The sequence below is a fragment of the Triturus cristatus genome, chromosome 11 (assembly GCF_964204655.1).
Source record: "Triturus cristatus chromosome 11, aTriCri1.1, whole genome shotgun sequence".
Lineage (NCBI taxonomy): Eukaryota > Metazoa > Chordata > Amphibia > Caudata > Salamandridae > Triturus > Triturus cristatus.
Window position 1 is genome coordinate 661080117 of NC_140594.1, and position 27979 is coordinate 661108095.

At 47.5% G+C, this 27979-nt stretch overlaps 1 protein-coding gene across 1 annotated transcript in view; it reads left to right on the forward strand.

Annotated features, from left to right (window-relative positions):
- Window positions 1-27979, forward strand: part of LOC146785271 (serotransferrin-A-like) — a 198647-nt gene that overhangs the window by 61322 nt on the left and 109346 nt on the right. The window contains exons 3-5 of the mRNA XM_085634229.1: window positions 3340-3448; window positions 26248-26439; window positions 26618-26759. Coding sequence (XP_085490355.1) covers window positions 3340-3448; window positions 26248-26439; window positions 26618-26759 — 443 coding nt within the window. The remainder of the gene's footprint in view (window positions 1-3339; window positions 3449-26247; window positions 26440-26617; window positions 26760-27979) is intronic.

Sequence of the window (27979 nt, forward strand, 5' to 3'; positions counted from 1 at the left end):
GTGGACACTGCTCGAAGGAGATACCATGTCCGTTGCTGCTGCCCTGCAATAAAAGGAGAAAACTATCGTTGTGTGGGTATCTTCATTTGCAGAGCGCAATTCGATTGGAATATATATATATATATATATATATATATATATATATATATATATATATATATACACACACACACACACTCTCCCCCGGGGCTGGTAACCGCATAGCAACGTTAACTCCGCTCGTCTCTGTACTTCCTGATGCCGGTATCCCTACTCCTTCCATACCTGTTGAAATCTTTCCCATTACTCTCGCATTAGGGTCTGTCTGCGGTACTCCCATTCTCTCCATGCTCGCTGCATTTGCCAATTCCCGTCTTCCCTCTCCTGAACTTGGATTGTATGGTGGAGGACGCTCTGCTAATAATCTATCTAGCAAACTGTCATCGGTGTCACTGTCATCATCTCCATTCCTGTGCTGAGTGTCTCCCTTGGTGAAGTGGGTATAACCTCTCTCCCTCAATGGTGTCTACTCTCCACCTCTTCAACTGCGTGTCCCATCATGCATTCATCACCTTTTTCATCCTTCCCTGGCATCTTTTCCAGGCCTTTGCCTGTGCTGCTCGCATCCAAGCATCTAATGCCTCAAAATGTGTTAGACTACTAGGCGGGGGTCGCAATGAAGACATCACTCCCCTCAACTGATATAGCACCTTCAATCGAAATGAACCATAATGTGGAAAAGCCAAATCTCCCTCCTTCTCTGTAATCTATGTCAATTTTGAAGCCAAACTATTGAATGGAGCCCTACATCTATTGCCATGTAATGAGCTGGGGTATCCTCAGATGGTACTTCCTCACCCACTCGAGTTACCACTCCTCTCTCCCTCCTACAAAGATCTTGTAATACTTTAAAGCATTGCATGATTAAACCAAATTCTTTTACCAACAAGATTCCTCTTTTTCACTTCCTGATGACAACCAACCAATTCCAGTGCAGCATTACATCAACCGACCTATCGCAACATGGCACCCTCTGACATCACTCTTCCCCCTCACAGCGATTCACCCACCTTCACAATCTCTCTTTCCGCATGACACTCACAGTTATAGAAACAAGTAACTGTCTGACTTCCAAATGACCAGACAGTTACATAAACAAGTAATTGTCTGCCTTTCTAAAAGATTGATAGGATTCAATCACTCAAGAACATTCATGCACCATGACCCTCGACCTGCGCTGGCCACTCAAATCGCTGTAGTCCACCTCTGTGCACGAGGCTTTCCACCTAATTCTAACAAATTCACTCACTCAAAGTTCCCTGTCTCAGGCGGGTCATCGATAGCGCTTCATGACTTCCCAACAAACCAATGGTCAAACGATCACAACAAGGAATACAACCCGGAATCCTCAAAACAAAAACAAAACTCATGGACTGCGCGCGTCCAGCCCGAAACCACATTCACTTGACTCTCATCTCTACTCCGCAAGACATCACGCAATCAAATCATCACTGCAATCTAACACACAACATCCTTATTCATATTCATTTGATTGTTCACTGCTGTTCTCACTGCACTGTCAATCTCTGTCGGTCTCCGCCAAAGTCTGCTGTTCTCCGCTCACGATCATTGGGGCTCTCTTTCTTTGGGGCACTATGGGTCTAGACTTTTATAGATTCTCCCCTCAGTTCAAGAAGAAACCATCCTGCACTGCTACCAACTGAAGGATCCGGGTTTCACATTCTAGATTCACGCGATTGTCCCATCCAGCAGGACACCTCCTCGTAGGTAACTTTCTATGAGGTTGCGTTGCTCACAGAATCTGGCTAAATGACCTTGATTCCCAGGCCTTCTCCAGTGAGAAAGAGCACCATCCCACATTATCAGCCCCGCTCGTTCAAATGTATCCTCTCCTCCCAAGCCTAGCTCCTAAAAAAAAAACCTTATTCTAACTAATAAAGATACATTTGCGAACTACTGATTATAATGCACCCCTACAAATGGAAGAGCGCAATCGCACTCCATCAGAGGTATGCTGATGTATAGTGATTCAACATCAAATGATTGAGAATAGGGAAATGAACAGGTCCACACACAATATTTTTTCTTAGATGACAAAGAAATATTCTTTCCAAAAGAAAACAAGGGAGTTAGAACAGATATATTGATATACCACAGTCCCCTCCAGTTGACAGTCTACAGCATTTTAGGATATATGTCTTAAACTGTTTTTGTGGTCGCTATCACTCCAATTTAGAGTCTGTGCCCCAAAAATGTTTTTGGGCCATTTACAAAAGCGTTTTTAGGAGTCACTGAAGTTTTACTAACTTCTAAAATGGGCTTTGCAACATGATTCAGTATTTCGAAAGAGTGTGTTTTGGACGTCCCTACCTGGTGCCAAATTGGTACCAGATATTTCAATGGTTTGCAACTGCAAACCATTGAAGAGTTACCAACTTCCAAGTTGTAGTGGTAACTCATTTGGAAAGGGGTCCCCTTTTTATTTCTCCCCCTTTGGGAATCGGGGTTAAAGTTTCAGGGAGAGTAAGCAGTAGTCTAGGAGATCACTGCCAACTCACACTTAGACCTTTTAAAAATAAAATATTTTTTATAAGCTGTTTGTTTCCTTTAAGAACATTTGGCTGTTTAATTTTTTTTATTTATTTAAAAGCAATCACAGGCATGGTAGTCTGCTGACCCTCGCGGGCCACCAGCCCTGTGATTGTGTTAATCAGAGTCAGTTTCAATTTGTGACTTCCTAAGTAGTATTAAATAGGTTGGTTGGACAGCAACTCACTCTGATTCTTTATTTTGTGAACCGATCTATTGATTCATAGGTCAGTTTGCAAAACAATATTCTGGTTGCAGAAAGACTGGTCTGAAAAGGTGACTTCTTGTTTGTGACCAGAAAAATTGTACATATGGCCCCTTTGTTCTCATAAGAGCAGCAAACGCATTCCACCTTATCTTGCAGATCTATTACACGAAACAACACCCCATCTTGATATCACATTCACAGCTTGAGAGGGATGTTTTGTAATGTATTTTATTTGATCTAGATTTGGGCAAAATTCCATTTCTTAATGTTCTATTTCATTGGGACACAAATGATCTTCCCACATTGCACACATAGACTACAATCTACCAAAGTTCTTGGGGCAGGTACTTCACTCGTTGGGTAAATAGGCTTTTGTTGGTTCCTTATTTTCCACATCAGTCCTGAACTTTAACAACTACATCATTGTTATATTTGTTTGGGGCAAGTAAAAAGAATTTGAATTTTTCTCCTGTCATAAACGTATGGATTTACTTCTAGAATGTTCTGCATGTTTCATGATTCAAAAGTATTTTCTCTTCCAGCAAGGTGAGGCTGATGCCATTTGCGTGGATGGCGGTGACATTTATGAGGCAGGCCTAGCACCCTACAACCTGAAGCCGATCATAGCAGAGAACTATGGAACTGGGAAAGGTATGTTTCCACAATCAGTACCACTTGTGAGGTCCTTTAAGGCTATTTATTCCACCTGTAGTCCACAAGAAACTATTGTATGTATAAATATGCTAACCTCTGATATCTCAGACCTCTGTTGATGACGCCACAGATACTGCAGTGTGATTACAATTAATGCAGGTGTTCCTTGTTCAAGGGTAAGTGGTGGAAGAGGAGGGTCCTGTGGGTGGACTTGCTGGGCATCTCTAATATACTGATGATCTCTGGATCTACATGCACTTAAGATTACTGAGTTTTGGGGCCAATAGAAGATTTATTACTGAGTAATGGTGCAAATCAAAACATGTACCAAGAGCTATAGAGTGATGTGTAGACCTGGATATACTGTAAGGATTACTTAGAGATGTGGTAAATCTGAACGTGCACTTAGCATCATTGACTGATTGTTCAAATCTGGGTCACTGTGCTTCCTCTAGAAATTGGACGATTACCAGCCATCCTTGGGGACCACTGAGCTACCTCCAGAAACTGGGGGGTTACCAGCCCCCTGGGGCTCTACTCACTGTTAACAGCATCAAGAGAAGTACATGCTTTTTGTAAGAAATTGAGTTACTGTTTGAGAGGGGTGAAACCCTACTCAAGCAGCAACTACAATCCCTGTCAGGTGAGGCACAAGCATCATTGAGTAGAACCTCCAAATTAGCCTGTGCTCAACCCTCTTGTAGCTTGGCACAAAGCAGTCAGGATTAATGTAGAGTCAATGTGTAAAGTATTTATGTAGCACTTCAAACAGCATTAAACTGAAAACATAACACAAGGAAAATAGCACACCAATGTAGAAAAACGTAAAGCATTTTAATATATAAAACAGGAGCAAAAATACAAAACTCCAATCGGTAGAACTGAAGATATGCAAGTTTAAAGAATTCAGTTAAAATGGAACCAACAGCACAAGGCGCCAACTTTGGATATCTGGTTGCGCCAGACTGGGACAAAGTTACAGGTACAGGTGACTACGATGGAACTCGGGCCCGCTACAAGGACCCACTTAGGTGCACTCAACAAGCGTACCGTAAATCATGGTTGTGGAGCGTTGCGAGGTTACGCATTGAGGATGAATCGCGCAGCTGAAATGATGCATCAGTTCCGAGGGACTGTGAATCTACGATGCGAGATCCTGTATTGTCATTGAATATCCTGTTGACGAAGGCTTGCAAAATGAAGTCTGGCGTCAAGGATTTGATGCAAGGATCTGTGTCGCACAGTGGCCGCTCGGATACAGGTTACAAGTTTGGTGCAGAGTCCTTGTGCTGGGAGAATCCTCATAGCAGAGGCGATGCGTCGGTTCTGCGAGGGGTTGAGGGGTTCAGGGGTAGCAGAGGAGATGAGTTGGTTCTGCTGGATCCATAGATGGGCTGACAGAGCACCCTCAGGCCCACTTGCAAGGGTCCAGGACTGGGATGATAGCACATGGTGGTCCCCACCAGAGAAAATTATTTTACCTTTTCCAGTGTGCCTGATTCATAGAACGCTGAACCTCCAGCAACAGCAGTCACCATAACTAAACCCTCTGTGTCACAGCACCAAGACCGTAGAGGAAAAATAAATGTACTCTGCAATTCGGGCAGAATATGAAGTATGCATTTATTAGTAACCACAAAAACTGACTAAACACTTGACAAGGGGTCCCTACCTGATGCTAAAATGTAGGGCTCTCTTTCGGTCACAGGATCATTACATCCTCATGATAGAACTTAATCATGGGTGTGCCCTATGGAGAGAAGAGTATCTGTTAGTTTACCAAGACCTTTCTGGTGATATGTGTGTTCAATAAGTTCCTCTGACTTTGACTTTGGGGAGTCTCGATAACAACCCTGTGAGGAGCACGGGGAAATTACCTGTTTTGTTGATCCTGTGGTCCCTGGCCGAGGCGCCTTAGAATCCCTGGGCTCACCGCCGGTCTCCCCCGCCGCCTGCAGCCCCGTGACACCTGAGGGCGCGGCCGCTGTGTGGGGAGACTACACTACCCAGGAGCCTTTGCGGCCGGACGCCGTACACCGCCAGCTCGCGCTCAGTGGCGCTTAAATTCGAACCTGGTCTCCCGCCTCGCGGGACGCGCGCGGGCGGCGCCGGGAGAAGCCCGGGACAAGGGCGGGGCCGTCTGCGGCCGTCCGAGGCCAGAGGAGGCCGGGCTGGGCCATCCCTATTGGTTCGTCTGTTCAAGCCGGGCATCGTTCCACCTCCACTGAAAGACTTCTACGAACACTAAGTTAAGTCTGTGAGTGGTGCGTAGATTCCATATTGTTAGTTGCATGAGGCACCACAGCTGGGGGCATAACATTCGTCCTGCTTTGTAACGTATTGCTGTAGCCACCGCCTGTGAGTCACAGCGTAGGTCAATTTCTCACTGCAGTGGGCAAGTTAGCATTTTGTGGTCTTTCGCTCCCGGGTCAGCCTGAAATTTGTCAGTTTGAGAATATGGGGAAAACCAAAAAAACACCAATCAAACCTGGGACAGGAGTTAGGGGTACATTAGATGCATTCATCACACGGGCGGAATCACTGCTGACACACGAGATACAACTGACGGAGCGTAGATTGTCCCTTGATTCCTTACTGGCACAGAAACGCTCCTCACTGGGGACAATAGCGGAATGTGTCACACCGGGGACGAGTACAGCGGCAGGTCAGGGTCCCTCTCTGTCTAGTAAAACTCAGGGTGTCACATTAACACAAGTTCATATAAATAGCCAAAGTGACGGTGGTGACGAGCTACCGTCAGTGGTGGGTCCCGTGGTAGAACCGGAGGTTAGCGGACCCGAGGGAGCACAGGCGGATGTCCAAGAACAAAATGAGATTACTCCCGGGGGTGAGAGGGATCTTAACGCCCTAGTGGAGAAAGAAAGGGTAGTAGTTACCCGTTCAAAAAAAGCCTTAATAACGCCAGACCCCCCACCAGAAAGTGCCACTATCGTGAGTTTGAAGTCCTCAATCAGGCCACAGAACAAGGGGACAAGTAAAAACAAAAATGATCCAAATATAAAAAAAGGTGGTTCCAAAATAGACCCTATAATAGTTGAGGATGAAAGCAATAGGCCAGCTTGCTCACAAGGTCATATTAGCTCCCCTGTAAATAGAATGGACTGGTCACAGGAGATAATGAAGACACTCGACTCCAAGTTGGAAGCCCTTTTTCTTAAACACTTGGCCCCCCTGGTAGCAGATATAAAGAAAATCGAGGAAAAAGTCAATAGGTGGTTGGAGATGGATAAACGTGTTCTCCCAGTCCCCCAGTTAATTTCGTTACCGGATGGGCAAGAGTCTGTATCCGACCCGGAACGAGCAGGGTCAAAGCAGAGGGTAGATCGTATTGGGAGCGATGATAGTGTCACACACCCGGTCCAGGCCCCTGTAAGCACCCAACAAGAGTTTAGTATAAAAGCTCAGTTAGCAGCCACCGGTTCCCATAACGCCCAGGTACTGAGCTCGCCGGGTCTCCAGACGTTAGATTTGCCCCGGCATGTTGCCCCTACACAATCGTTTTAGCAGGGGTACCGGCCCATAACGGGGAAAGAGAAGAATCTACAGTTTCCTTGATAAACAAGGTCAGCCACTGGTTGGATAATAATGCGAAGGATTCTATGCAGTGGAGAACGCATATTCTCATGGCAAGGAGGGTAGCCTGGATTGGTACCTCAAAAAAGAAGTTTGCCGGAGATTGCGTCATTGTCAATTTCAGACACCGAGAGCTGGTAAAAGAACTGTTGGGTTATAGTTATGTGGCTTTTGATAGTGGGTCGTCTATCAAAATGCTCCCTCTAAATTTTTTCTATAGGGATCAGGCAAAAGTACCGCGTCAGGGGCCACGTAATAGAGTGGAAGTCCCGCTATCAAGACCATTTAGACTGGGGTTAGTCTCCAATAGGTTCAATCCACTGTCTGATGCGGCAGTGATGGATGAACTAGATTGACAGACTCAAGTAGAAATACCGGTAAATTTACCACCTCCAGACAACATTATGCCTGTGGAAAATGTTGGGTCCATAGGAAACAGCCATCTTCCCGAAATCCCCCAAAATGAGGGTGTAATAACTCAATTAGTGATTAGTCCCGAAGCAGATCAGATTAGCTCAGGAGAAGGGGGTTCCCAAACTCAATATTCCCATGTATGGAACGGGACTAACCCGGAGAACGGGGAACTCAGGGTAGTATCGTGGAACATTGCCGGAATCTCTCCCAAACTAAGAACCAAGGAATGGTTGGAGTACAGCAAAAAGTTCCACATTATCTGTTTACAAGAATCATGGGAAATGGATAGTAATGTCCCCCATCTAGATGGGTACAAAATGTTTTTTGTGCCCGCTCAAAAATCCGTGATGGGAAGAGCGAAAGGAGGACTAATAACGTATGTATCACTGACGCTACAAGGGACATGGGAAGATTTGGGCTGGAACTCAGAATATACTCAGGGTCTTAGTTATAGTAACAAGGGGACTAATTTTGTTTTGATAAATTTTTACAATGCGGGTCAATCAATGCAGAGGTTGGCAGACCTGAAGAATAGACTGGCTGATTTGCATTCTAGGGGAAACTATCCCCCAAACGTAATCTTGGTGGGAGATTTTAATTGTCACCCATGCCCATATCTGAAATGGTTCGAGGGATCTTGGAATTCTTGTCCTTCCACCGATGACTGGCACCTTGAACATACGCAGGAAGGCAGTGAACTAAGTATGATTTTGGGGATATATAATCTCGTCCCTACAATGGACTTGATTAAGCCCAGGCTCCCAAATATCATAAATCCCACGTTTAAAGGCAGGGGTAAAGAAACTATTATAGATTTTATCTTTATTTCTTATGAGTTTAAAAGTAGGATCATAGATTTTAATATAGAAATCAGTATCTTCAGCGACCATAACCCACTGGTGTTATCATTGAGGGACGCTGATGATCCCGTGCAGTTAATGCCTCGGATGTTAAGGGGAAATTTGGAAGCAACTGATCAGGGTAGGCGACTGCGTTGGTCTAACACTGATGGGGAAGCATTCTATAAAAAACTTCTCGCAAACCCAGAAAGTGGGATATGGCTGTGCCTAAACCAAGATATCAGAGGCCAAGATTTGATAAACGCATTTGAAAGCATGGCAAGGGATATTGACAGACTATTGAGGATTAAATCACATGCACTGCCCAATCTTACGCCGAAATGGTTTGACAAAGCATGCTCCAGAGCCCAAAAAGAACTTAAACGGGCACTTAAAAAGGTCCCGAAGGACAGGAGTATGATAGTGGAATGTAGGACCAACTATAAATTGGCCATAAAAAAGAGGAAAAAATCCATCCACTATGAAGCTTGGGCGAATTTAAGGGAGGCAGCCGAAATGAGAGATATGTCACGGTTTTGGAGGGTGATTAACGATCCTAGTTTTCAGCCCCCAAACAGTGCGAAGGTCTCCTGCAATATCTTGCCGGAAGCGTGGGTCTCCCACTTCAAAAAATTGTATAATCAGGGCAGCACCCTGACTCACTATATCTCTGATGCAGGCGCGTTGCCAAGTTCATGGGTTCAGTTCTCAGTGGACGAAATTAAAATTGGAATTCAAGCCCTGACAAAGAATAAGGCCCCGGGCCCAGACGGGATTCCTCCCGACTTATTCTTATCCCAGGTTGACCTTTGGGCCCCTATACTCACTAGAGTTTTTAACACAGCAGTGGAAAGGGGTATGCCCAGGTCTTGGTCGACTGCCACAATTGTTCCCCTTTTTAAAAAGGGCAATAAAAGCGATCCTCAATGTTACCGCCCGATTTCATTAATCGATGTTTCAGCAAAAGTTTTAGGGAAGGTAATTCTAAACCGTTTGATGGACTGGGCTGAAGAAAACAATATTATCACAGATACCCAGTACGGTTTTATAATGGGTCGCTCTACCTCAGACCAATGTCTCAACCTTTATAACCTGGTGGCTAAGTATACTCTAGCCGATGATGGGACAGTTTATCTTGCTTTCATGGACCTAACGGCAGCTTTTGACAGGGTCAACCGGGAAAAATTATGGGAGATTTTAAAGCTGCTTGGGGTGGACCCTAGTCTGATTTTTATTTTAAAAACACTACATAGGGACACAACTGCCCGGATCAGATACAGCAACGAAGGGAGTTTAACTGATCATTTTACTTGCACTGGGGGGGTGAGACAGAGTTGTATTCTAGCGCCCTTTTTATTTACGTTATACATAAATGGCCTGGATAAAGCCCTAGTAGAACTGGAGGTGGACTGCCCTAGAGTAGCCAATAGAAGTATACCTGTTCTGCTATACGCGGACGACGCAGTACTCCTCGCACGAACAGGGAGGGGTCTGCAGGCCCTCATTGACGGCTTCTGTCGGTTTATGGCACAACTAGACTTATCTGCCAACCTAACAAAATCCTATATCATGGAAGCTGGTAAAAGACCAAAGAGGAACTTCAGTTTCAAAATCGGGGGCCATAAGCTCGAGAAGGTTGAGGTTTTTAACTATTTGGGAATCATTTTTGACAAACACCTAAAATTCACGCCACTAGTCACAGAAAAGTGTAAACAGCACACAAACATAATGGGTTCCATTATGTCACGCGTCACGAGGTTAGGCCACTGGTCCCCGAACGAATTATTGAATTTATATAATTCAATCTGTTGTTCTAAGATTATGTATGGGAGTGAGGTCTGGGGTACTAGAAACACCTCTACGATTCAACAGGAGGAAAATAAGTTTCTGAGAAGGATTTTGCAAGTACCACAAAGCATCCCGGCCTATATCATACATGAAGAGTTAGGGCTCCCTTACATCTCTGATAGAATAAGCCTAAAACCAGTAATGTGTTGGATTAAAATTTGGACCAATCCTGACGCTAGCTTCAGCAGAGATATAATTACAGATTGTATTAGAAGGGGAAAAAGCCACAAGATTCCATGGCTAAAATTCGTGAAAGATAAGCTGAAGTGGCTGGGCTATGTAAGTTGTTTTGATGATCCCTCCTCTATGACGCTCCAATCAAAAACACTCATAAAAGCAGAATACTTGAGGCGGGTAGCTTGCCATAGAGAAGATAGTGAATTAATGAAAGGCTCAGTGCGTGCATATATACTTACGAAATCCGTTGCTGGTATAGAACCTTATTTGGCGCAAATCTTTAACAAAAATGACAGATTTTTAATGACCAGATTTAGACTGGATCTTTTACACCACATTTTAGCTGTCCCCGCGGGATTTACAAAAGATATCGGTTCAAAGGGTCCCTGTGGCTGCGATCTGGTGTCTCCACAGGACACTCTTCACTTTGTATTCTTTTGTCCCCTATATGATTTCCCGCGGAATATCTTTTTAAAACGCATCCTAAAAGCGAATAAATTCACCCACGTCAGGGTAGCTCTGTTATATTTAAAACTCTCTGTGGAACCTTTTACACTGTTTTGTACTGTGAACTTTTTAAGACTTGCTGCAAAATCGAGGAAATCGAGATGCGAGACATAAGTTACCTCGTTGTCAGTATAAAGGAGAGGGCGTATCGCCTCATGTTATTAGTTCCGCACTATGCAGAAAACAGTAATAATGCCAAAAAAGTATGTAAATGACGTATTGGATGATTTATCGTACCAGGGAAGTTATAGGGTATTTTTAATGCTAGCATTTTTATACATGTGTTTTAAGCCTCTATGATCGCACATTTTAACTTGGTTATTGTCTTTCTTTTTTGGTACTATATAGCTCTTGCACCCTGCACTTTATTAATGAATATTTGATGACTGTAGAGCTAGCCAGTCGCTTTGCAAAAACTAGCCTGCAAGATTATGAATAAGACATTTAGATCCGCCTTATTTCTGCATTATTTTCACAGTCTTGATGAATTTTAACATGTGACATTGTATGTAATATTATGTTGAATTATGTGTATCCATTTTTGCTCTTTTCTTGGATTTTTTTATATCCGAATAAAGATATTTTGATGATGACTTTGACTTTAGTTTTCCTTTGCTGCTATCTGTCAATTTTGCTTGTGAACGAGGCCGCAGTACCTGAAGACTACAGCAATCTTCAATTTTTCTTTTTGCATCAGCACCAGTATGCCTCCTCGTTAAGTGAGTCTGGTCCTTTCACAGCTAGATATGAGAAGGCACAACCTACCATTTGTTGCTATTGCTAGTGAGGAACCTAAAGTTAATGATGGGAGACAGATCAACGAACCATAACAGGCCTATACTGTATTAACTTCGATCGTAGGTAGAGAGGGACAGCATTGCAGAAGGTTCCATGAGCCTAGTTAACTTTCCTTCCTCAGCAATGTAAGATAAGTTGTTTGGGCAAGGTTTAAGGTAGGTGCATACATTTGTACATTTCATAAATCTAGTGGTAAACATTCAACCTCTTTACCCGTATATTTTTGTATTTTCCATAGCGATTTGTGTTTACCATAAATTTTTTAGCTTTTTACCTCTACAGTTTTGCATGCTACGTTATCAAATACAGTTTGCTAAACAAGAATGCTGTTTGCCCCATGCCTTCTGAGGGTTGCATGTTAATACTTCTCCTGCCCCTGTATCATTTGCCTGTACATTCTCTCCACTACATCAACTGACATCAGCATTCACCGGGGGGGGGGGGTAACTCCGACCCACTTAAAAAAAAAAAAATTACGTTAACTATTATTTTATTAAATAGGTATTACCCACAACCTATTTTATATACCTTACCTTTGACAGTGTACCAGAAAAATGCATATCCCTAACATATAAAAAACTCATCCATCACACTCCGGACCCTCTTACGGCACTTAGAGAGAAATGGGGGAGGGACGGTCTGGAAATCGATGATGAAGAGTGGCAGGAGGCACTTTCCTCGCCAAAAGAAGTTGCCATTTCGGCAAAACTGAAATTGGTACAACTGAAGATTTTGCACAGGGTTTATCTCTCGGGCGGCAACTAATGCTCATGGGTAGAAGCGAGGATGGGCTGTGCAAGAGAAAATGTGGGATGGAGGGTGCCTTCCTACACGTTCTTTGGGAGTGTCCACTAATTCAAGATTTCTGGCAGAAAATCCTAAAATGTATGAGTACGGTCTGGGGGTGACTCTACTGCCCAAAGCTAAGAGATGCCTTTTGAACATCTGGGAGCCCACAGACTTAAATGTGAAGGGGAGGCTCTGGGTTACACTCGGGCAGATGATTGCCAAACGCAACATAGCACAGTTATGGGGGGCTGCGACACCACCGACAGTGAGGAGATGGAGGGAGGACATGGATTGGTGTATGGCGAGAGAGAAAACAGTGTACGTTGCCCGGGGGTGTCCCAGGAAATGGATAGCAATCTGGACTAAATGGAATGTATATCGGGGAGGAGTGTGTGAACCCCCTATTATCCCCTGCCTTGATGAACACTTCACGGTTTGAAACCAACTGCATATACTGTAGATGTAACTTTGATAACGAAAGCAAGACACCGACGCCTGTAAAGACACTGTTCCCTGTAAATGCACAAAATGAATATTTGTATCGCATGACCACTTTTTCATGTTTAATAAACAGAATTATTAAAAAAAAATAAAAAAATAAAAAGAGTGTGTTGTCAGGCGATGGAATTAATCAATCAATCAATCAGGATTTATAAAGCACGGCTAATCACCCAATAGGTTATTTAGTCACGTGCAGGTCCTGGAGTTTTATTTGAACATCCAGGTCTTGTGGGCCATTCGGAATTCTGGAAGTGAGGTGACGGTCCGGTGGTGCATGGGTGGCTGTTCCAGGTCTTTGCTGCGATGTGGGAAAAGGAGTGTCCTCCAATTCTGCTTCAGTAGATGCAGAGAGTATGGGCAAGTGAAAGGGAGGTGGATCGTAGTTGTCTCGATGGTTGGTGGAAGTTTAGGCAGTGGTTGAGGTATGCAGGTCCTTGGTTGTGTAGAGCCTTGTGTGTGTGGGTCAGCGGCTTGAATTGGCATCCCTTCTGTGCGGGAAGCCAGTGGAGTGGCTTGAGGGGGGGGTGTGATGTGTGTTAATTGGGGAAGGCCAAGGATGAGTCTGACGGCAGCGTTCAGTATGGTCTGAAGTCTCTGTAGGAGGTGTGTGGTGATTCCTATGTAGAGGCTGTTGTCATAGTCCAGTTTGCTGGTGAGGAGGGACTGTGTCATGGTATGTTTCATTTGCAGGGGTAGCCACTTGAAGATCTTACGAAGCATGTGCAGAGTGAGGAAGCAGGCGGAGGAGACGTTGTTGATCTGTGATTTCATGATGAGCTTGTTGTCAATGATGATTCCGAGGTTTCTGCCGTGGTCGGAGGGAGTGGATGCAGGACCCTAGGTCTGATGGCCCCAGGAGTCGTTCCATGTGTTGCTGCTGTTGCCAAAGATCAGTACTTCCGTCTTGTCTGTGTTCAGCTGCAGGAAGTTGTTCTTCATCCAGTCGGCGATGTTTGTCATGCATCTGTAGAGGTTGGTTCTGGTGGTGATGGGTTCGTCTGTGAAGGAGAGGATGAGTTGGGTTCTCTCTGCGCAGGAAATTATGTTGAGATCATGGGATCTGATGATGGTGGCCAGTGAGGTCATATATGCGTTGAAGAACCTGGGATTGAGGGATGAGCCCTGGAGGACATCGCGGGTGATCTTCTTGGGTTCAGAGGTGAAAAGTGGAAGGTGGATCCTCTGGGTTCATCCGGTGAGTAAGAGGTGATCCATCTGAGCGCCTTCCCTTGGATGCCGATGTGGTAGAGTCTTTTGATCAGTGTGTGGTGGGATACAGTGTGGAAAGCTGCCGAAGGGTCGAAGAGGATCAAAGCTGCTGTTTCTCCTCGGTTGAGAAGGGTTCAAATGTTGTTGGTGGCTGCGATCAGGGCGGTTTCGCACTGTGATTGGTGTGGAAGCTGGATTGGGAGGCGTCGAATAGCTGGTTCTTATCCAGGTGTATCATGAGTTGATTGTTGATGATCTTTTCCAGTGCCTTCACTGGGACTGGGAGTAGGGAGATTGGTAGTTTTTGAGTTTGCTGGAGTCTGTGGAGGGTTTTTTGAGTAGTGGTCTGACTTTCGCGTGTTTCCAGGGGTCGGAATGGAGGCAATATGGCGGCGTGTGTCTTAGTTGGGGGCCTCAAGCAGACTATTCTACTTATGGTCTTCCAGAGAGTTGAAGTGCCTCATTTCCATCTAAGGCTGGGGGATTTTTTAAGCCCCATCAACTGCCATTCCCAGGTAGCAGCTTTCAGGCATGCCACAGTCAACATTATCTTTTCTTAGCTCTAGTTTTACGTGGGGGCTAAAGGGTAACTAGCAAATACCCATGCCCTTCCAACTCCCCAGCATCTCCTAATTTTTCCCAGGAAGTGGCTGAAAGAGAAGTGGATCTGACGGGTCTTCCCATAGCTAGCCAGTTGCTGATGAAGTTTTTAGTTTAGGCAATGCTAAATAATTCCTTTTTATGTAACCAGGCAAACCACAGGCTGCTGGAACTGGGATGAGGAAGATGAGTGAGGAGGTAGTTTATTATTCAGTTTAGTCCAGACGAATAAGATCTACATTTCTTAGATTTTCTTCTAGCTCCTAATGCTGGGGCTAAGTGTGTTCCTAGTCATTCCCATTGTTCACAGATGGGAGCTGTGGCACAGCAGTATAGAGTAATTTCTTCAGTGTCTTAGACTGTAACTTCATAGTATGTGGGTAAACTGAGTTTGGTTCCAAAGTCGCCTGGTTTCACATCCTGCACTGCACTCGTCTGAAGCAAGCAGAGACACACAGGCATGTAGTGATGAAGGAGGCAGGCCGGTAGGAAGGTGTTGGAAACAGCCCCACTCCCACTCCGCAGGGTGGTGGCGGACCTTCCCAACACAATGGGGTAGCTTGGCTCGAGTGGTCAGGAAACAGGCGCAGTGCTAAGCATACAATATACCCATACAATAACCATGCGTGCATCCGTTCCAAAAACGACTCTACACCGTAAAAATTATGAAAATATTCTTTCTTTATCTTTTTCTCTTAGTTGCTGATTGGAAAAATAAATAGGTCAATCACAATATACAAGTTTCAATTAGTGCAGGTCAAATAAATATTGGCTGTTTGATGAAATAAATAGGGGTGATCATAAATAACAGGGCATAAATACAAGTGCAATATATACAGACAATTAAATACTTTGAGGCAATAAATACTGTACCAATAAATATTGTACACCAACAAGTCCTGTGGACCTATAAATATAGTGCAGCAATAAATAGGTAAAAACTCAATAAATACAGTATCCCCAATAAATAATTAAAAGTATACCGCAACCCTCATATAATCAGATGACACTTCAATTCTTAAGGGCTGATATGGCCCAGGCACAGCTTGTAGGGTTGTGGAAGGCTTGAGGGGGGCTACTCCCTGGCTGGGACAAGGCTGAGGCCTAAACTGAGGGAGATCAAAGGGGGGAATACCAGTGCCCTGGCTTTCTCTCTCCACACAACCTCTCTAGGTTAGTCCCAGTTCACCCCTTGCACAGTCAGGTTGGTTTCAGCACCTCCCTAGCCCCTTAGAGCAGTCTCTCAGGTCTCCACAGGGCCTTAGGCGCCCTCTACTCCACTTACTGCCCTTTTTCTGATGTTCCGACGCCGCTGGAGTCGTGTCGACGCCGTGAGGCGGTTCCGGTTCGGTCTCGGCGGCCTCGGCACAATGTCAGTTCTTTGACGACGCCGGCAGGCGGTTCCGGTCCGATGTCGGTGGCCTCGGTTCGATCTCGACCTCCGATTCGACGGCGTCGGGCAGTCTCTTCACGATGTCGACTTCGGGCGGCTCCGGTCCGATGGCGCTCTCGGCTCCGATGACGTCGGCCGGCCTGGCCTCGATGTCGACTTCTGGCGACTCCGGGGTGCGATCCTCACCCCCGACCTCCGGTGCTCCTCCTCACAGGCTCCGGGCGACTCCGGAGTGCGATCCTCACTCCCGACCTCCGGTGCTCCTCTACCTCGGTCTCCGACGACTCCGGAGGGCGGACTTCACTCCTCCGATGACGCCGCTCGCTCGACCTCGGTTCACTCCCTCCTCGACCTCTGGTATTCCTCTCGACCCCCGTCGGCGCCCTCTCACGACCTCAGGCGGCTCCGGGTACGACGTCTGCTACTTCAGTCAGCGCCGCTTCTCCACCTCGGGCTCCAGGTCTTCAGGCTACTCGACGCCCGATTCCAGGGAAACCAGTTTCCAGGTCAGAATCTTGCTGTTTTCTTGGTTCTAAGGCCTGTTCCTGCTGTCCAGGTCCTTAGGATAAGTTTCTTCTGTCTTCTCCCCACACAGGGCTATAGGCTGGGATCCATCAGTAGGGACAAGTATCAAGGGTGGGTTTATGGACCCCACTCCAGGCACAAGTTTCCACCCCTGCTGCTTCACTCCTTCCTCCTTCACTGTTGTGCTCCTCTCTCTTCACCAGTCAGGTGCCAACTGCCAGCTCCAACTGCCAACTGCCTCTCTTATCCTCCCAACATTCTAAACCGCCTCCAACGGTCACAGGGTTCTGGAATCTCCTGGAATGTTCTGGAAGGTGCTGGTAGGTTCCAGTGGATGCTGGTGATGTCACAGGTGGCCACCATTTTGTGCTTCAGGCCCTCAGACAGAAGTTTCAGGGGTAGCTAAAATGGTTCCCTGAATCTGTAGCAACACGAAAAAGTCTGGTGGTTCCCAAAAAGGAAAAATTCAAACAGGGTTTGAGGCAAAAGTGGGACAAAATAAATAATGATGAGGAGGGACCACCCAAAGGGCTGACAGGTCTAACACGCGTCCCCCCCAGCTGAAAGTGGGGAGAGCTACCCAACCCCTTGGGAGTTCTCATCACTAAGGCGGAAATACCTTGAGAGACCGTCTGCATTGGCGTGGTCCACTCCAGGCCGATGTTCCACCTGAAAGTCCATCCCCTGTAGGGAAATAGACCACCTCAACAACTTGGGATTCTCCCCCTTCATTTGCATCAGCCAACGAAGGGGTCTGTGGTCGGTCTGAACTAGGAAGTGCGATCCAAACAGGTATGGCCGCAACTTCTTCAGAGCCCATACCACTGCAAAGGCTTCACGCTCTATTGCACTCCACTTCTGTTCCCTGGGAAGTAGTCTCCTGGATAGGAAGACCACGGGTTGATCCAGACCCTCTTCGTTGAGTTGCGATAACACTGCCCCAATGCCATGTTCTGATGCATCTGTCTGGACAATGAACTTCTTGGAAAAGTCTGGGGCCCTTAAGACCGGGGCCTCGCACATGGCTTTCTTCAATTTCTCAAAGGCTTGCTGACAAGCCTCCGTCCAGACTACCCGTCGAGGTTGTTTCTTGGACGTGAGCTCCGTGAGAGGGGCTACGATGGTACCGTACCCCTTCACGAAGCGGCGATAGTATCCCGTGAGGCCCAAAAATGCTCGGACCTCAGTCTGTGTCTTGGGGGGTTCCCAGGCCATGATGGCCTCGATCTTCGCCTGGAGGGGTTGCACCGTTCCCCTACCCACCAAGTGTCCAAGGTACACTACCGACCCCTGCCCGATCTGGCACTTGCTGGCCTTGATCGTCAATCCAGCTTGTCTCAGGGCCTGGAGAACAGCTTGCAGGTGACGCAAGTGATCCTCCCAGCTGTTACTGAAGACGGCTATGTCATCCAGATAAGCAGCAGAGAAACTCTCCATTCCGGTGAGGATCTGGTTTACCAGGCGCTGAAACGTGGCAGGTGCGTTCTTGAGCCCAAAGGGCATCACACAGAACTGGTAGTGGCCATTGGGCGTGGAGAAGGCTGACCTTTCCCTTGCTCCATCAGTCAAAGAGATCTGCCAGTACCCCGAAGTAAGGTCAAAGGTACTTAGATATTGGGCAGCTCCCAGCCGGTCAATCAATTCATCCGCCCTAGGGATCGGATGTGCATCAGTCTTTGTCACTGAATTCAGTCCCCGGTAGTCCACACAGAACCTCAGTTCTGGTTGGGCACCCGGTGGTGCAGCTTTCGGTACTAACACCACCGGACTGGACCAGGGGCTGCTAGAAGGTTCAATCACTCCTAGCTCCAGCATCTTAGTGACTTCACTATGAATGCTGGCCTTCACCTTGTCTGACATCCGGTAGATCTTGGACTTCACAGGTGGGCTGTCTCCTGTGTCCACGTCATGGACGCACAGGTGAGTCCTACCCGGGACAAGGGAGAACAACGCAGAGTACTGCCCCAGGGCCTGGCGACAGTCCTCCTGCTGTTCAGGAGTTAGAGATGGGGAGAGAATCACTCCCTCCACCGACCCATCCTTTTCCTGAGACGCAAACAGATCAGGGAGAGGCTCGCTTTCCACGTCCTCTCCTCCGTCAGTCACCATCATCAAGATGACTTCGGGCCTCTCGTGGTGGGGTTTGAGGCGGTTGGCATGCAGCACCCGCAGGGGCTGACGAGGGGTCTTCAGGTCCACCAAGTAGGTAGCCTTACCCTTCTTCTCCAACACCTCAAAGGGTCCTGACCAGCGATCCTGGAGGGCACTAAGCTCTCCTGGTTCGATCACCCACACCTTCTGGCCAGGCTCTAACTCCACCGGGTGAGCGTTGTGGTCATACCACGCCTTCATCACTGCTTGGCTGGCTTCCAAGTTGTCAGAAGCTTGCTTCCACAACTTAGCCATTTGGCTCCGGAAGGCCAGCATGTAGCTCACCACATCCTGGGGGAGCTTTCTGGGAGTTCTTTCCCAGCCGTCTCTCACCAGGTTAAGAGGTCCGCGTACAGGGTGCCCATACAGAAGCTCGAAGGGGCTGAAGCCCACTCCCTTCTGTGGCACTTCCCTGTAGGAAAAAAGTAAACAGGGTAAGAGGACGTCCCATTTCCTCCGCAGGCTTTCAGGCAGACTTCTGATCATGCCTTTCAAGGTTTTATTAAACCTCTCCACCAGACCATTGGTCTGGGGGTGGTAAGGAGTCGTGAACCGGTAGGTCACTCCACACTCCTTCCACATTGCCCGCATATATGCTGACATGAAGTTGGTCCCCCTGTCGGACACAACTTCCTTGGGAAAACCCACTCGGGTAAAGATTCCCATCAGGGCCCTAGCCACAACAGGTGCTGTTATGGTCCTCAGAGGTATTGCCTCTGGGTACCGTGTGGCATGATCCACCAGAACCAGGATAAACCTGTGACCAGCTGTAGTTGGTGGATCTAATGGACCCACAATGTCGATGCCCACCCTTTCAAAGGGGGTGCTAACGACAGGAAGTGGTTCCAGGGGAGCTTTCAGCTTCACCCCTGTTTTCCCACTGGCTTGGCAAGACACACATGTCCGGCAGTAGGTATCGGACGACACTTTCATCTGAGGCCAATAAAAGTGTGGGACAAGACGGGCGAAGGTCTTGTCTTGCCCCAGGTGTCCTGCCAAGGGGATCTCGTGAGCCAACTCTAAAAGGAAGGCTCGATAACGTTGAGGAACTACCAAGGCTCGTGACGATCCATGTAGGGGTGCCTTGGGTTCACTGTAGAGGAGGCCATCCTCCCAGTAAACACTGTAGTTCCCTTCAACGTTCCCTGCTGCCTGGGCTTCGGCCTGTCGCCTCAGCCCCTCAAGGGTAGGGCACTCCCTCTGGCCCTGGCAGAATTCCTCCCTGGACGGGCCTCCCTCCACGTGCCACTCGGCCGGGATGGGTAGGTCCTCCAGGTTGGTAACGTCCCCCTCCGCAGACTCCTGGTCCACCACCTCCGGTGGCCTATCCGTCCTACGGGGTGGAGACGCCGAGGCAGGCTCCTCCTGTCCTCGGTTCTTCCCTTGACTGGCAGCCGGCTGGGCCTTTGTTCCAGGCTCCAGCCGAAATGAACTCCCTCTTCGGGTAGTCACGGACCTTGTGCTAACACAGGCCCAGTCAGGTGTACCCAGCATCTCGGTGTGAGTCCGGTATTCCACCTCCTTCCAAGCGTTGTGCTCCATGTCATTGCCCAGCAGACAATCGACTGGCACGGCAGGGCTTATGGCAACTCGAAGTGAACCTGCAACCCCCCCCCATTCAAAGGGAACCTCGGCCACTGGATAGTGACCTGTTCTGCCGTCAGCCATTGCGGCTGGGTGGAGTACATCGGGAATTACCTGCTCTGGAGACACCAGCTGGCTACGCACCATAGTCATACTGGCTCCTGTGTCTCTCAGAGCCTCCCCTCTTTGGCCGTTGATGGTGATCCACTGCCCATACTTTGCGGTATTTGCGGGCACCTGGATCTTAGGAACCATCTCCCGTTCTCCCAGGGACACTAAAGTGACACCCGCCCACTCCCTTCCCTTAGTTAAGGGCATCTCCTCCCCGAGCACTACACTAGCTACTCCGGGGGGCTTTCCTCCAGTGGGAGGGGGTGATCGTTTCTGACACTTCGGATCTCCTTTATAGTGTCCAACGCCACCGCACTCGTAGCAATGGACAACCCTTGGCTGCTGACTCTGGCCAGGATTAGGGTTTCTGGGTGGGTTAGCCTTAGAGGTGAATCCTGTTCCCTTCCCTTGGAAGTTATTTTGGGGGCCTTTGGAGAACTCCTTTTTCTTTTCCCCTCCTTCTTTCTTCTGGGGGGCGCCCTGTCCGGCCTTTTGAGTATCCCCTCCAGTCCCCCTTGTGGACACCCGGGTACTACCCCAAATGTCCGCCTCCTCAGCAAGCTTCCGGGGGCTGGTCAGCTTGCTATCCACCAGGTGTTGCCGCAGTTGAGGGAAACATTTCTCGAGTAGGTGTTCCTTCAGTACTAGGTCAAACAGCTCCTCGTAGTTCCTTACTTCACTGCCCTGAATCCAACCTTCCAGTGCCTTCTTTGCATAGTCCAGGAAGTCCACCCAATTCTGTGTGCCCAGCTTGTGACTACCCCTGAACTTCTGTCTGTACTTTTCAGGTGTTAGTCCAAACTTTCTGATGAGCGCCAGTTTCATGGTGGGGTAATGGGTCTGCTCATCCTCTTCGAGGGCCAATAAAGCATCCCTACCAGCTGGAGGCATGTACTTATACAATCCCCCTCCCCAGTACTTCACTGGAACCCCATGGACCCTCAACGAGACCTCATAGGCTGCTAGCCACTTGGCGATGTCGTCACCCGCCCCATAGCTAGCTACTATGTCCTTTGGCAGGTAAGGTTTGGATTCCCTGGTGACCTCTTGGTTTTGGCTGCCACCATTAGGAACAGTTGGTGCCCCAATTCTTAGGATCTGAAGCTCTATCTCTTTCAGTCTTATCTCATGAGCCATCCTCTCTTTCTCCGTCTCATGAGCCAACCTCTGTTCCTCCTTCTCCTTCTCCAGCTTTGCTAAATCCCATGTGAGCTGTCTTTTCTCTCTCCGATCTGCTAACTCCACGCTGGATAAGCCCCCGCTAGAGACAGTGCTGCCCTTCCTAGAAAGTGTCCTGGGCCCTGCTGACAGGTTCCCCACCTCAGGTTGGTACATCTCAGCCCCCTCGGGGTTAGGCTCTCCATCCCTGTCTTCCTCCTCAGCCTTGCTTTCTCGGCGTGCCTCCCCCCAAGCCCTTAAGCTGGTTTGGAGTGCACCCTTCTTTGCTCCTGGGGGACAGTACACCCCCTCCCGTTGGCAAAACTCCCTGAGTTGGGCCACAGTGTACGTTTCTAAATCTTCCAGTACAAACTCCATCTTGCCCACTCAGGTTAGAGGTCAGGTTTTGTGCAGTAACAATGTAGGGTGGTACCTTTAGTAATACCTCCTCCCACCACCAGAGTAAATTTGGAAAAAACAAAAACCCACAATTAGGAAGGCCGCTCTTGAGAAAACTCCCGGTGTAGGCCTATGGACTACCCACAGTTATTGTTGAGTATATGTAGGCACAGTTCTATCCCACCACTGAACACCAATTTATGTTGGAAACAGCCCCACTCCCACTCCGCAGGGTGGTGGCGGACCTTCCCAACACAATGGGGTAGCTTGGCTCGAGTGGTCAGGAAACAGGCGCAGTGCTAAGCATACAATATACCCATACAATAACCATGCGTGCATCCGTTCCAAAAACGACTCTACACCGTAAAAATTATGAAAATATTCTTTCTTTATCTTTTTCTCTTAGTTGCTGATTGGAAAAATAAATAGGTCAATCACAATATACAAGTTTCAATTAGTGCAGGTCAAATAAATATTGGCTGTTTGATGAAATAAATAGGGGTGATCATAAATAACAGGGCATAAATACAAGTGCAATATATACAGACAATTAAATACTTTGAGGCAATAAATACTGTACCAATAAATATTGTACACCAACAAGTCCTGTGGACCTATAAATATAGTGCAGCAATAAATAGGTAAAAACTCAATAAATACAGTATCCCCAATAAATAATTAAAAGTATACCGCAACCCTCATATAATCAGATGACACTTCAATTCTTAAGGGCTGATATGGCCCAGGCACAGCTTGTAGGGTTGTGGAAGGCTTGAGGGGGGCTACTCCCTGGCTGGGACAAGGCTGAGGCCTAAACTGAGGGAGATCAAAGGGGGGAATACCAGTGCCCTGGCTTTCTCTCTCCACACAACCTCTCTAGGTTAGTCCCAGTTCACCCCTTGCACAGTCAGGTTGGTTTCAGCACCTCCCTAGCCCCTTAGAGCAGTCTCTCAGGTCTCCACAGGGCCTTAGGCGCCCTCTACTCCACTTACTGCCCTTTTTCTGATGTTCCGACGCCGCTGGAGTCGTGTCGACGCCGTGAGGCGGTTCCGGTTCGGTCTCGGCGGCCTCGGCACAATGTCAGTTCTTTGACGACGCCGGCAGGCGGTTCCGGTCCGATGTCGGTGGCCTCGGTTCGATCTCGACCTCCGATTCGACGGCGTCGGGCAGTCTCTTCACGATGTCGACTTCGGGCGGCTCCGGTCCGATGGCGCTCTCGGCTCCGATGACGTCGGCCGGCCTGGCCTCGATGTCGACTTCCGGCGACTCCGGGGTGCGATCCTCACCCCCGACCTCCGGTGCTCCTCCTCACAGGCTCCGGGCGACTCCGGAGTGCGATCCTCACTCCCGACCTCCGGTGCTCCTCTACCTCGGTCTCCGACGACTCCGGAGGGCGGACTTCACTCCTCCGATGACGCCGCTCGCTCGACCTCGGTTCACTCCCTCCTCGACCTCTGGTATTCCTCTCGACCCCCGTCGGCGCCCTCTCACGACCTCAGGCGGCTCCGGGTACGACGTCTGCTACTTCAGTCAGCGCCGCTTCTCCACCTCGGGCTCCAGGTCTTCAGGCTACTCGACGCCCGATTCCAGGGAAACCAGTTTCCAGGTCAGAATCTTGCTGTTTTCTTGGTTCTAAGGCCTGTTCCTGCTGTCCAGGTCCTTAGGATAAGTTTCTTCTGTCTTCTCCCCACACAGGGCTATAGGCTGGGATCCATCAGTAGGGACAAGTATCAAGGGTGGGTTTATGGACCCCACTCCAGGCACAAGTTTCCACCCCTGCTGCTTCACTCCTTCCTCCTTCACTGTTGTGCTCCTCTCTCTTCACCAGTCAGGTGCCAACTGCCAGCTCCAACTGCCAACTGCCTCTCTTATCCTCCCAACATTCTAAACCGCCTCCAACGGTCACAGGGTTCTGGAATCTCCTGGAATGTTCTGGAAGGTGCTGGTAGGTTCCAGTGGATGCTGGTGATGTCACAGGTGGCCACCATTTTGTGCTTCAGGCCCTCAGACAGAAGTTTCAGGGGTAGCTAAAATGGTTCCCTGAATCTGTAGCAACACGAAAAAGTCTGGTGGTTCCCAAAAAGGAAAAATTCAAACAGGGTTTGAGGCAAAAGTGGGACAAAATAAATAATGATGAGGAGGGACCACCCAAAGGGCTGACAGGTCTAACAGAAGGCATGCAGAAAGATGCAATGTTTTGGCAGCAGATTTCATAGCTTTTTATTGTTATTGGCGGCAACAACAGGGTCAACCTTCACACTCAAACCAATATCCAGGCTCAATCTCTGTGACAACAGCTCAGCTTCGTAGTGCAGCTCAGTCATGTACAGAGCAAGGGGACTGAGTGAAGAAAAGGCATATGGAAGTAGCCCACCAGCACCCTTGAAATGCCAGAAAGCATGGCTGGACAGTCCTGAGCTTCTGGAGGCTGGCTATCTTGACAACTGTTCTGTAGGTCCTCGGCTTGAGATGTCCAGGCGGCTGGGGATCACAGGATGTGCAGGACCCAATCGAAGTCATGAGAAAGTCAGGCATTTCATTGGTTGGAAGCTGGCTCCCTCACCTCCATCCTTCTCTGTACCTGAGAGTATAGCCAAGGGGCTGGCACTATGGGCACACCTAGTCACATTTTGCCAGTTTCTGTCATGTTTCTAAGATTGAATGTGATATGATGTTATTTACAGTGAAGGCATCACATTAAAGGTTGTCCGTTGCCACTTCCTGTGATACCACGGCTGGGAGAGAGTTGAATGATGTCACCTCTGGTGAAGCCGTATGGAAGAGTGGCTCACACTGCTTATGTTGTCACTTATATTACCTTATGACTTTTGTGGAATGACAAATTAGTGTTTCTCGCTTTTTAATCATGACTGTAAAATATATGGAATTCATGTTCACTTTTTTATACATTGCCAAAATATATATTTGTGCGGTGGTGGAGGTCAAAATGAAGAAAATCATACATTTTTGTGCAGCATGTGAAACAAGGGCAGTGGAAAGTCGTGGGCTTTAGGCCCACATACTTTGTAAATACGTGAGGCACAGACTCGTTAGTAGTGTACTAGAACTGGCCCAGGGCACGTGAGCCCAGCCCCTTTTATTAGCAGGGTCACCTGACAGGTGACGCCTGTGATGGGAGGGTGTGCAGTGTAGGTTAACAGCAGGCGGGACACTAGATCGTGTCCAGCAGGACACTACAGGCAGTACCTTCTTTTAGATCTCTCCTTTTACATCTGTTTTTCTTGCTAATCGTCTCCACTGCTTTTATATTTCCTGGATCACTTCATTTCCGTGGAAAGATGCCCCCTAGGCAGTGGTGTAGTGAAGCCCCCACTTAAGCAGCTTAAGCGGGGGGGCTTCCATTGGGCCCCATAGGATGGTTAACAGGATCCCGCTAAACGTTAATTAGATATTTATGGCCATTTTTTGTCTGCAGGCATGCAGACAAAGTCCTACTAAGCAATTCTGCAAGTGAGTCCAATGACAGAGGGGTGTGGGAGGTAGGCTTACATGCAAAGTAAAGAAAACAAAACGAGAATTTATGAAGTGAAGATAATAGGTGAAATTACAGAAAAAGGACAAAAAAAGAAGAATGGCCATTAGATAGAAAGCAAAGAAATGAAAGGTGAAAGACAAAAGGTGGGTTGAAAGAGAGGCCGGATGGAGAGATGAGGGACACATCATTGGAATAGGAAGAAAATGTGAAAGGTTCCATGGAAGAGTGAAAGGAAGTGTGAGAATGGATGGAGGGGTAAATGAAGGATGGATGGAATAGTAAAAGGATACATAGGTGAAAGGGTGAATGCAGCGAAGCATGAAGAATAGACACCTAGAGCAGAGTGGACGGATGGGTATTTGATAGGATGATGCATGGAGGTATTGATGGGTAATTGCATGAAAAGAAGGATGTATAGAAGAAAGAGTGAAAGGGTGGGTGGGGTGGATGGAAAGGTTATGGGTGGACACATGGATTAATAGATAAAATGGGGAAAGGATGATTGGATGGGTTGAAAGAATATAAAAGAGTGAAGGGTTCTTTCCTGAGGATCAGATTTGTTTGCTTCTCATCCTTTCTATGATTAAAGTGGGGGCTATTTTAGGTTTTTGGTTACTTCCTTGCCCCTCGGTGTATCTGCATCCACCTGGAAATTCGCCTCTAAGCCTGATCTCTGGGTGTACATCCTTTTGTACCGTTACAGATGCAGACACCTGCTACTATGCTGTTGCTGTGGTTAAAAAAGGAAGCAACCTTTCACTGAAGCAGCTGCAGGGCAAGAAATCCTGCCACACCGGCCTGGGGAAGACTGCTGGCTGGAATATCCCAATCGGAATACTGCTGGAGAAGAAGTACCTTTCCTGGGATGGTCCAGAAAATGAGCCCATTGAGAGAGGTAAAAATTGCCATTCTGATTACTTGAGATTAGTACATTTAATTGCTAAAAGTGACTCGCTGTCACATAACCCCCCCTCGCCCCCCTTTTGAGGTTCTACCTAAGCCCTGGACCACTCTGTGATGTAATATTCATTCTGGTATCCATGTGCTACCTCATTTTTTCATGCCTTCTGCAGCTGTAGCAAAGTTCTTCGCTGCTGCTTGTGTACCTGGGGTAGAGAAGGAGCCAAACCTGTGTCGGCTGTGCAAAGGGAAGGGGAAGGCCAAGTGTAGCCGGTCCGGCAGCGAACCCTACTACAACTACAACGGTGCCTTCAGGTTGGTGGTGACCTACATTATATTTATTGACACTCATTTTTATTGAGGTTTTTGGATTTAACAAGCATTGCGCAGAATATACATTTGTAGGAGATCTTAGGTATAAATTGCCATCTTGAATACAAAGACCACATAAGCAACAGATGAAACTTTCTTCTAGTCCGATCACCTAGATCCAGACGTGCGAAGTGCTGGGCTCGAAGAAGCCAATGTTATTGGCGAGCTGTAGATCACTGAACAATTTGGTTGCCCAGTGTGTCAAATATGATAAAATAAGGAACCTAATAAGGTAGTTTATAAATAAGAGCATATTTACACACAAGAACAATGTATAATGTACTTGCAATAATGCAGACGGGATAGTCGTCACTTTTGTGACAGAGTAACCCATCCGCCAAACTCTAGGTCAGACCCTTAAACTGGCTGTAGTTCTTTGAGGGTGGTCAAGGTGATAGTTAAGACTACTGGGGCCCAATGTACAAAGATTCATCACAAACCAGAACGTGCAATTTGCACACAGACTAGCTTACTAATGGGTGTGCAATTTCTGGTGCAACCTTTGTACGAATAGTTTGCCTTGGAAATTGTACATTGACAAAACAACCTGGCTAGTCAACATATTTTGGCCTGAAAGGGACAGCTGACCACCATCTTTGCATTTGCTCCCCCAAATCGTAAATATTTTTTCAATCAACCCTTCTTCATTAAAGGGGCAGATACTGCTGCTAAATTTTTTTTTCACATTTGTTAACACACCCAGTGAGCAGGCAGTTGCCCTCTGGAATACTTCCTTCTCCCCTCGAGGCTGCCCAACACTATTCATCATATGTAACCCGTTTGTGATGTAAGTATCTGATCAATGATTTTTTACCACAACTGTAGTCGCAATCAGTTGATGCTCTCTATTGCATTTGTTATATAGGATGGGATGCCCATTATATGTCCTTTTCTATTTACGATTCGTATTGGGTACCAACTCGCCTTTGTAAGCCAGTCTTTTCCAACTCATAAAAGGGGCCTCTTGAGGTTGCAAAGCATGGTTTTTTTTGTGATTTGCAGGCTTTGCCATTGCAAAAGAGCTTTGTACTTGAGACACCGAGTGCTTACTCCCCTGTTCTGGTAGTCAGATGTTTGCAGCAGCCCACCTTGGATTTAAGTCAAATTGTTCAGAATGAAGGACTCAAATGGAAACAAAGCTCCTGTACCAGAACTTCTATGGA